The sequence below is a fragment of the Protopterus annectens genome, chromosome 1.part1 (assembly GCF_019279795.1).
Source record: "Protopterus annectens isolate FY-2018-M chromosome 1.part1, PAN1.0, whole genome shotgun sequence".
In the NCBI taxonomy this organism is placed as follows: domain Eukaryota; kingdom Metazoa; phylum Chordata; order Ceratodontiformes; family Protopteridae; genus Protopterus; species Protopterus annectens.
Window position 1 is genome coordinate 993,683,538 of NC_056726.1, and position 12,031 is coordinate 993,695,568.

The 12,031-nt window shown below is 37.1% G+C and overlaps 1 protein-coding gene across 1 annotated transcript in view; it reads left to right on the plus strand.

Moving 5' to 3' along the window:
• Positions 1–12,031, plus strand: part of TMC4 (transmembrane channel like 4) — a 666,263-nt gene that overhangs the window by 490,799 nt on the left and 163,433 nt on the right. The window contains exon 10 of the mRNA XM_044087548.1: positions 8,616–8,779. Within this exon, the coding sequence (XP_043943483.1) occupies positions 8,616–8,779 (164 nt within the window). The remainder of the gene's footprint in view (positions 1–8,615; positions 8,780–12,031) is intronic.

Here is a 12,031-nt window from a genome sequence, read left to right on the forward strand (position 1 = left end):
GAAGGGCATAGCCTGAAAATCAAAAGTTCATACATCACAATATTCAAGCCATGCCTCTTGAACTACTAGTGGCCCCAAAGCACCAGAGCATGATACACATGAAGGACACTAAATGACAGTCAGGTCCTTCAGGTAAGAGTGACTCAAGTTATATAAGGATAAAAAGCCCAACACTAAGGTTTTGAATATTACATAAATCAGACAAAGTGCTGGTACAGCCTTCATAGCATGGAGGTAATGTGCTGGAAATGATATGGTCCAATAATTAACTAGGCTGTAAGGATTTGCAGTCACTGTAAGTAGTCTATCTCAGTGTTAAGAAGCCCATTGTGGAAGCAATGTTTCTCAGATGAAAATAAAATGTTTTTAATATGGCAGAAAGATAGACTCTAAATATCAGATGGTTATTGAAGACTTTTGCTATCACCTTTGCACAAAGATGAGGCTACTGTCTCTGCAAACAATAAATCATGTTAGTGGTAAGGCTGAGAAATCTATCAGTATGGCATGAACGCTAAAGACTTCAGTTCTGGAGGTATTCAGTTTCAGCCATTTATTAGTAAACCAAGAAAAACCTGCCTTCAAACCATCCACCAGGAAATACACATTAGCTGCAGTTCCTGTGGGAAGGAGTGGTGAAGGTGAATATCTTAGCATAGCAATGGTGAGCCAAACCTCTTAATAAGATCTCTAAGGGACAACATAAATTCAGTAAAAAGTCAAAGACCCATGACTGAAATCTTGGGTAACCACCACCCCAGATAGTAGGAGCAAGAGGAGTTAAGACTTCTAAACCAGTATCTGTGTATGACCACAAAGGTAGAAGTTAGGCCAGGCTAGCACAGTAGATAAAATACTACAGTAAGATTGTGAATGATCAACTGCGATACCAAGATCCAAAGTGTCATGTGCTGCCAAGAGATTAGACAAGACCAGTAGAAAGAAGAAACACTGATCTCTAATGACCATGAGATCAGTAACTAGCAAAGTACAATCAGTCTCAATACAACAATGACTGTAAAAGCTGGATCGATATAGGTCCATGAGCCCACTGAGTATGAAACAAGATTCAAACCATAAATAAATATTTTTTTTGAAAATCTCCTTTATTGATTTTAAAACAACATAATACAGAAACCTGTATACAGATCATTAAATGCAGTCCACCTCTATTAAAGATTAAAAACTATCTTGTTTCAATCTTCAGATAAATAATTTGCCTTAATAATTATTACAAATGCCTTGATACCACAATCTTCTTAGTGTGCTGCTGTTAAATTACTAAGCACTAGAAAATGGACTCGGTGAATCAGTGATTCCCATTGGATGCTCAACATTCCGAAGTGAGACATTACCGTACAGGTAATGCCCAGTTAAAGAAACTCACCAAACTAGCACAAAATGCATGTACCATGACTGAAATCTTTTTTGGAACTGCCATTTCCCTTCCCCTCACTAAATGTGGCTCTTGGAAACCACAGTTAGTGAGGAAGAGAGGGGAAAAAACAGAATCACAGCAAATAACTGTAGCAGAAGTTACAAAGTCCTGCCATTTTCTTTCTTCTTATTAACAGCACCTGTTAAAAAACTGCATTTATTGAGCACTGAAAAAAAAAAAAATAAGATCTAATGCTTGTGTGTGTGTGTGTGTGTGTGTGTGTGTGTGTGTGTGTGTGTGTGTGTGTGTGTGTGTGTGTGTGTGTGTGTGCTCACATGCGCATAATGATAAGGGTAATCACTGTGAATGACAACAGCAAATTAAAATATATCACTGTGGCTATTATTTATGCATAAATCCATTCAACAGATCACAATCAGACATTAAAGCTGCACACAATCAACAAGGTGAATAATTCTGTGTGTGTATGAGTATATGTGTGTGAAGAAGAGAGAGTTGCAATGCTTTTCACTGTATGGGTCTGACATCACTGTATATTACTGGTTCTATTACTTATGCAGTTCTTCATTTGATCATAATAAGACATCTGACATGTGTAGAGTCAAAGTGCTGGGTACATTTGTGCATGTGTGTGTTTGTTTGACAGCATATGTGTGTGAGTCTGTATATCTTTGCCTCTGCATATGTGTGTGTGTGTGTGTGTGTGTGTGTGTGTGTGTGTGTGTGTGTGTGTGTGTGTGTGTGTGCGTGTGTGTGTTTGTGTGTGTGTATGTGTGTGTGTGTGAGTGCATCCTGAGTTTCTGTACATGTATAAAAGAGAAACTGTAATTATGTGTATATTTATATCTGAGTATTTACGTGAGTGTGTATGCATATAGACATTATTAAATAGTTATGTAACTTATATTTTGGCTGTAAAATACTTCTTCCAGCAACAATTACATATCCTATACTCAGTCTGAAATATTAGGCAGAGGAATTATTTTATATCAAAACTATAACATATACTGAAACTATATAGCACTAATAATAAAATATACAAAAGCATTTTAACAGATAGTCCATTTTCTAAGTGCTACAATACCCCCAGGATGACCACTATGAAGAAATCATAAACCTTACAGAGATAAGAAATCCTGACATCACATGCATCAGGCCTCACAATATCCCTGGACAGTCCAATATTCCCCTGTAATGCTCACCTTGTCAGGTATTATTGCTTGTTTATATCTTGTATGTCTTTCCTTAGTAGGTCACTCACTTTCATAAAAACACTATAGACTCAGAATTCATACTTTTGACAGAGTTCCCTAACACACATGATAACCCAGTCACTATCTCTCCTTCCATTTTTCTCTTACAGGTTATTGTCAATGACATTTTCCTGGCAGATTTCTTTATCACTCTCTCTCTTCATGGACTGCTCAGGACAGCATAAAAAAAAGAAAATATGGGAAAGAAGAGGGGTTATAAGGGTAAATCTGACTCCTAGCCTTATCCCTTTTACCGTAACTAATTTAAGAACATTACTAACGCAGCCATCTTCCCCATCAAGTACAGCATCAGGCTTCTCTTAGACAGCTAGTGATAGATCCTCACCCTTGTCCTTTTTACTGAAATTGCTTCTTATTTATTTCCTTATTTGCACCATCCATCATCCCAGTAGCATCAATAGTCGATCCCTGGAAACAAACTCATTTAGTTTATATGATTGTGTCACTTACTGTAGGGGGGTGCTGTTTCACGAGAGACCTATAATGATACTTTTTCAAGTAGGAATGTTGAACCTCTGTCTCATTCTGATTCTCTCCTCCTCATCCTCCTCCTTTTCTATACTGGCCTCCACAAATCTCAGCTGCTTTCTACAATTAAAGGGCATATCCACATCTGTAATCTGAGTAGCTTGAGCTAAATCCTCCACCACTCTCACCCATGTTCTGCCCATCATCAGTCCACAGATGAGCACTACTTCTTAACTCATCAATTCCTTCATCCTGTGTGCATGATATGTAACAACAATATGACTAGGATTTATCGTCCCTTGCTAATCTTTCGTTCCTCTCATCTGGGCTGAGTCAACATGAGCAATCGCATAAATAATATTTTAATAAGCCCTCCAGCCATTGTTCTGCACATACAGCAATATCAGAGCTTTCATTGCCTTCCTCTAGACCTACAGTTCTGAAGTTCCCCTCTTTGTACAATCCCTTACAGGTCTTCCAGTTTCACATGCAGAGGTGTGATTTCCCCTTTTAAATAAACCACCTCCCTGTCATGCAACTGAACATCATCACTTAAAAGAGTTGTTATGGACTCTTCTAACAGCTTTTCTTGGATTATCAAGGTCTTTATGTACCATATGTAGAGTCTGCCATAGGGTTACCTTGACCCAGCTATGCTGTCTATCTTTCCAATAGCACTGTCTAATTTACTTTCAATACTAGTTCTTATTTCACACAGATTCACCCAATTATTAAACTCAGCATCTTTCAAATACTAAAGCTGTAAGAATACCACGAGTTAGGCCCACAAGGAATGGTGCTCAGCACTCAGGCAATCATTACATTTGAGTGCCACATTTAGAAAATATTTTCCTGTTCATAGTTTTAAGTCCATCCAAGCTATATCTTACTCTAACAGCTTTCTAAGAGGAATGGTTATATCAAGCACATTAGGTACAAACTTTGGAAGATATTGCATAATTCCTAGAAACCTCTGTGACACTTTTTTGTCTAGTGACCTTGGCATTTGCATAATTGCTCACATTTTTCTTAATCAGGTTTCTTATCCTCTGAAACTAAAAGGTGTCAGTCATATTTTACATGTATTCTTATTTAGCTTGACATTATGCTGTATCTGTCTCTTGTCATGCTGCTTTTTTTGTCTGGCCTTGCATTGATGTGTCACTAATTATGCCCAGAACACCTTCCAGTCCAATTACATGTATGGCAGCTCTTTGAACATCTCTGGAACTGAGTAAATACCAAGCAGAAGCCTAAGGAATCTGTGCTTTCCTAATGGTACATTAAATATAAGCAATCTGGAGTTTCTTCATCCAGTATTGTCAGCCACACAAAACATGGTTTGCATTTGCATCTAGTGCTGAACAGAACTTAACATTTTGTTATTCTTAAGACTATTTGTCAGCTATAAGCAATGGATGATTCTCTCTTTTAATCAACTTATTCAGATCTTGCAGATCGGCAGAAATGTAAAAATTCATCTTTCTTTAGAAGAGTGATCATACTAGACAAACATTCTATTGCCTCTAATTGCTTCTTAATAATATCTAAGCTCACCTTTCATTTCAGTCCCTAGTCATGTTTATCTTTGAGTGTTACTGTTACTTTTCAAGGATCATTTATTGCTATTATTACTAAGGGCTTTTCATCCGGGAGAAAGGAGGTCATTGTTCCACTGTACTCATCCCTCATTAGACCCATTATAGAGTACAACGCCCCATTTGGTATGTACCTCACAAGACATCTGCAACAGTTGGAAAGGCCGCAGAAAAACCACACTATAAGAATCACAGGCCTAAAGCAGATGCTCTATGCTGACTGACTTAAAAAACTCTAGCTATACTCTGTCGCATATCATCTACTCAGAGGCGATCTCTGATTAACATACAAGGCCATGTCAAACCCAGAGCTGTTGGGCATGCTACATTTAAAGTAATCCCAATCCCTCAGAGCCACATGCTCCAGGGATTTAAACCTGGTCATCACAATGAACAAAACATGCTGGAGGGATAGGTTCCTGTCCCAGAGACTCCCCATACTCTGGAATACACTGCTCATATATGTTAAGCAGAGTGCCTCTTTGGCCCTCTTCAAAAGGAACCTTGACAACTGGATGGGAGATAAGAAATTCACCCCGGGGATCATGTCAGTCACCCTGCTAGACAGGGGACCAGGGAAGTAAATTTCCTGGGAAGAAATAGCCAGGGAACTGTTATGGCTAGGCTTGTATAGGCCCTAGGGCCGATAGCCTAGTACCAACCTATGAACTTTGCTCTACATCAGGTCTTCTTTGATAATGATGTCCTCCTGGCAAATATCTTAAGACCTTTACTTAAATTAGCATAATCATGCAGGAAATCCTCATTATGGTTTTGCACAACATCTGGACTGTTTCTGTGGCAGTGCATGTTATTCTCTATACATGCAGTCTTTTATTTTGCACAGTGAATTTGTTTTAGCATCTGGAAAGGCCCCACATACAGTGACAAGTATGTTCCTGAAAACTTGATGCACAAATGACTAACAAGAGGTACATTTTAAGCAAAAAGAAAGAAAAAATGAAAAGTTAATAATGGCAGATCAAGTTTGTGGATTACATATGCACTCTTTTACAATATCTATTGAAAAAGTAAGAGATACAGATAAGTATAGGTTCTGCAGTATAGACCTACAAATATTGCACTCTTGTGTTTGTTGTGATGCATTTGTTGGCTGCCTGGGTGACAGCCTACCAAGATCAGCTCTCACAAAAACAGGAACAAATATACTGGCTGGTAATGGAAGAGCTGATGGGTCAGCAGACACAAGGAAGAAAAACACATTTAAAAATTCTGACATAATTTGACAAGGCATTTCAGGATGTACTATCAAGTTAGTTATGGGGGGGGTTCATAAAATCTGAGGTTTTGCTTCTTACATCAGTTTATCCTGATTTGCTCAAAATTTGTGTTCTGCTACGTTTCACTTGGCTCTTACAACTTTGTTTCAAAATGTAACCCATGATATTATATGGCTGGCTATAAGTTGCCTATACCAGTTTTCATGGTTTAAAATACAGTAAATAAATAAAAGAATTCCTATCATTGTTAAGCAGTTCATTTAAGACTTCCACAATGTATTAATTTTTCTTCTTTTTGTTTTGCAATTTGTTTTATCTATTACTTTTATCAAGTTTTCAGAGACTCCCTTTTGCTACTAACATGTTATTAACACTACAGCGTTTGGTATAATTTTAAGTAACTTTTTCCTCTAGGTATGCATTATAAACTTCTATGTCTCAAAAGATATACCAATAATGTAAACAGTGGAAAAACTGCCCTAGTATCCCTTTTGATTAGTATCATAGTCAAAGATGTATTGATTTTGTGGCTGTTTTCAAAGGAGGTTTATCTTACAGAAAGTCTGATGCACAACCAAGTTAAGAAAACTGTATGACACACTTTAAGAATTGTTTAACTGTTCCACAAACTACAACAGAGACAGAGTGAACAAAGAACTGATTTTAGGTATCCTATGGACAGCCTTCAGTGGAGTGTTTCCCAGCAGGGGGAAGTAAAAATAATGTGTGAATACTGTGCTAATTTGAGTTATCTCAAGCATTTTACTCAGTGCTCTTTATTCTTCGATAAACATCTGGTAACGTCAATTCTCTAGAAACGACATTTACAATTAAATAGTCCCTCCTTTTCCCTCAGCTTTGTATAGACTTCTCACAAGATTAGTCATAATTGGTTTTTTATAGATGTATATCTTATACATTTGTTTAATTTAAAGCATGCTGTCTTAATGCTTATGGTTTTTTGGACAGTTTAGTTTTTACTGCAATTTTATTGCATTTTATTGCATTTTTATCAATATTGTTGTCATTATTCTATTGCTTTTTAGACTTTCTAGATTTCATATTACACAACTTACACACGATGACTTTCTAAGGTTTATTACCATGAAGTGTTTTTTAATATTTACAGCTTTAATTTTTGAATATTTACAGCTTCAATAAGTATGAGTGGTTCATTCAGGTTTTCTTATTTATCTTTCTTATTCATCTTTAATTAATTGGGCGGCCACGGTGGTGCAGTGGTTAGCATTGCCGCCTCACAGCAAGAGGTTCTCCGGTTTGATCCCCGGCTGGGGTGCCTTCTGTGCGGAGTCTGCATGTCCTCCCTGTGGTCGCGTGGGTTTCCTCCGGGTGCTCCGGTTTCCTCCCACATCCCAAAGACATGCTTCAGGTGGATTGGACACTCTAAATTGGCCCTAGGTGTGTGTGTGAGTGTGCCTTCTGTGGAAGGTTGGGTGCCGGGCTGGCAACTCGACACTGTAAAACTCCACTGCCAATTAATGTGCGGACAAGGTGATCCGCTGTGGCGACCCCTAACCGGGAAAAGCCGAAAGAAGAAGAAGATTCATCTTTAATTAATTAAACCAATTTAACTGAATTACATAGACCACGATAAGTATTGGGCTTGTTTACGGCCATCATAACAAAGCATTTAAAAATACACATAATATACACAAGCATTCATCATATAGACACATATATATATATATATATAAAAAAAATTTTCACAAATTTTGTAAATATACAAAAATAAGAATATATATTTTTGCAAAATATATCTTTATAAAAAACACTTATGGAAGTATATGTAAACTGTTTATTCAATAAGAATGGCTTAGATTATGAGGTGGACTGGTTCACCACCACACACTACTTTTTACTTTTTTATTGTATTAAATGTAGTTAATGTGATAATTATCTTCTTAAATGATTGATATGGACTTGTATAAATATGGGTGTGTGTTGTTACATTTTTTGTGTGTTTTTTGTGATCTGATGAAGGTGGGGAGATTGCTCTCTACCGAAAGCGCTTATCCATAATTAAAGCATCGTATTGTTAAAAGATTAAGTTGCAGAATTTGTGCTCCAAGCTTCCTGCTTCATTTTGCACGCTATTGCCACATTTATTTTTTCATCTGTTTACATTGTTGAAACTGGGTGGCTAGATGGCAACATAATTCGAATAACAAAAAATGCAAACTGAGGTTATATGAATAAAACTTTTGTCCATTTGTCTAATTTCCAAACTACACTAACAGAAACTTTTCCCAAGATTAAGGATACTGTCCATCTTGGTACATCTGATTTGTGGTAAATCACATTAGTACATGTATATCTACAGCTAGAAGTAGCTATAATTGTAATAAGGAAATCAGATGCATTTGGGTATGTCTCGTCTTTACTGCAAACCTTATATGTTGTTTTATATTATAACGTGGTTTGATCATTATGAACAAAAGAGTAAAATATAAACAAACCATCATACAAAAAGATGGTGAAACACAAAGTTTACCATTTTTTTCACAGTAAGCTTATCTGATGAAGGAAGTTTGACACAAAGGGTACCTGTAGAAAGTGAATACATTTGTAAAATGAAAATGTATTTTGTAATTATTTTTTCTGATTTCTGTGACAGGATGATGCAGGTGTGAAAGGAAACTTTTTCCTAGAATTGTTTGTTGCATATCTCCCATCCGTCACCATCACTGCTGCCAACTTCATCATGCCGACAATCTTCAACTTCATAATCATGTTGGAACGCTACACACTCACAACGGAAATCAAACTGACATTAGTGAGGTAAGTATGCCCTACTGAATTCCCCAGGAATAATGCACTGCTTTATGTGATCTAGAAAACAAAAATGTGTTAATTCAAGTTGAGTGTGCTGGTCACAAAAATAAATAAATAGGAACTTTCTGTCATGACCTAGGCCAAATTCAAGATATTAAAATTGGCAAGACATTAGTGTATACAATATACTGACCTACAATCAGCAAAAGCATGACAAATGCAAGACCTAAATAAAAATACAGCAATATGCAAGTAGAAATAGCAGTTCAAAGTGACTGCATGTGGGTAGTGCAGAAATGACAAGGTCAGTAAACCACACAATATATAACGTGTTCAGTATGGTATTAAACCACATACTTCTCAAGTGATTATGAGCATGTCTGGTAGACTTTTACACAGAAATGCGGAGCTTTATGGCACGGAAGCATCATAATGGTCAAGTGTCGTACTTCATAGTGAACAATGCATGTCAAGCAGCTAGATAATGGAAAAATGTACACCCTTCTCATGTAGCCGGATGGCATGCACTTAATAGAAAATGACACTGCTTACTGTTTTTGTGGTTTAGCTCAGGAAGCATATGAAAAACAAACACAGCTGCAAATCAGGATAACAGTTCTATTAACCAGTCATTGATTGTGTCTGTTTTTTATCCAATTTAATTTTGTATTTATTTTTTCTTTCCTAACAATGTATCCACTACCTACCCAAACTACTCTAATCTAAGTGAGCTTAACATCAACTGTCATATTCATTATTTTAATTAGGAACTTGTTTATTTAAAAATATCTTTTTTCCAAAATGTTTTCTTTCTTATTTTCTCACTTTATTATTGTAACATTTTTGTGTATATGCAGCATCACAATTTACATAACAATCAGTACAATTAATACTATATTAAGCTATAATGTCTTTTGTTCAGCCTTTGTAATTCTTCATTCCTTTGTATTTTTTGTTAATTTCGTCACTTGGGCTGTGCCTGAAATTAATCCCTTAAATTCAGTGTACTACCATTGTAAGTAATCTTAACTAAATAAAAAAATAAAATACTTTGATTCATACTTAAAAGAATAAAATACCTACACATCTTGAGATGCCTTTTTAAGACATGAATATAGTGTGGAGAGATGAGGCTTGCAATTTCTTTGTACTGCCCACAACCACCTTGCCCACAAACTCCATTCTCTCCTTCCCCACCCTCTCTACCACGTCCTCCTTAAACCTATTCCTACTTCCATCATAAAAAAACTCCTACAGAAACTAAAACCATGCACCAATGCCCCCGATAACATCCCCTCATACTTCCTCAGCATAGCCACCGAAGCTATTGCTCTCCCAATAAGTATCCTTATCAACCGCTCTATCCTAGAAAGTACTGTTCCTCAAATCTGGAAAAAAGCCTATATCATTCCTCTGCATAAAGGTGGTACCGACAATAACATTAGCAATTTCCGTCCCATTGCCATCCTCTCTCCCATTTCAAAAATCCTAGAGAAATGCATCCATCTTCAACTACTTCCTCATCTCTTAGACAACAAACTAGTAACTCCTACCCAGCATGGATTCAGACCCCATCATAGCACTATGACAGCCCTCCTATCCTTCCTAGAAACTGTGAATAAAGCTAGAGACTCTGGCCTCACTGTTTCTACCATTCTACTAGATCTCTCTAAGGCCTTTGATACTATCTCTCATAACCTACTTCTTAATAAGCTATCCAACCTAAACCTTTCACCATCATCCCTTACTTGGTTTACCAGCTATCTTTCCAACAGACAACAAGCTGTCAAGTGGAAAAAAGCAACCTCCTCCTTTCTCAATACCCCAACAGGTGTCTCACAAGGCTCTATATTAGGCCCCCTCCTCTTTAATATTTTCATAAATGACTTCTTCCTCTCTATCCCTCATGCAAACATCATACAATATGCTGATGATTCCACAATCATCTGTGCTGCCTCCTCATCCATTCCAACTCTTCTAAAACTTACTCAAGAGTCCTTCTCCACAACAGAACAATGGATGAAACACAACCATCTAGCACTCAATGCCACTAAAACTAAACTTATGATATTTACACCCTCTAAAGCCAATAACTTTGATAAAGATTCATTCCCCATCACCAGCCAAAATAATACGCCTGTACAGCTAGTATCCGAATCCAAACTGTTAGGAGTCCAAATCGACAACAAACTGAAATTCAACTCCCACCTATTACTAAATATAAACAAAAACCACCAAAAACTTGGCATGCTCTATGGACACAATCGGTTCCTCACCAAATCTACCAAGCTTTCTCTCTCCTCTACATTTCTCCTTCCTTCCCGTCTCTACGGTGCCCCTCTTCTAACAAACATGCAAACATCACTCAAAACCAAACTATCCTCTTGTTATAATAAAATAGCCAAATTCGCCACCAGTACCAAATCATCTATGCATCACTGTGAACCTCTCCACAAACTCAGCTGGTTAGAACTACCCAGCTACCTCTCATATACCCAGCTCACATATGCCCATAAATTCATATTTCAACCACACCTCTGTCCCTCCCTCTCTACTACCTTTAAAATGCACCACACACAAAGACTCTTAAGATCCAACAATCAAAACCTTATTGAAGTCCATAGACCCCTCCATCCCCAGGACAAAACCTCCTATCCTTCTCACTTGCACGCCTATGGAACTCCCTTCCCCCCACCATTCGCACAATCGCTAGCATCTCAGTTTTTAAAAAATCACTACACTCTCACCTAACATCCACTTGGGAATGCTCCTGCTCCCATCCCTCATAACCTACTCTTTTTCACAAAACCTTTTCTCTACTCCTTTTAAATCCCTTATAGCAAAGGCATGCTTGCATGCCTGCCTGCAGCATATATCTCCCTAACTACACCAGTAATTTCTTAGCTCTCTATCTATCCTAAAAAAAAAAAAAAAAAAAACCTTCTAACTTTCATTTTGTCTTTTTTGGTCTGTGTCTATACTACTCTCAATGTAAGCTTGCTAGATTAAGTGTTATAAAACCAATTTGTACAAATGATAGTCTTTGTAATCATCATGTAATCAAGTGTGCTATTAAATCCTTGTATCATCTAAATGTGGAGCTTTTCTCCCCAGGACTCCATTGAAAACGGGTTCTCAAGGCCCGATGGACTATCCTGGTAAAACAACTGCAAATAAATAATTAAATAAAATAAAATACTTTTACCTACATCTGTGAATACAATAGACATACAAGAAATCTAAACGGATACATATGAA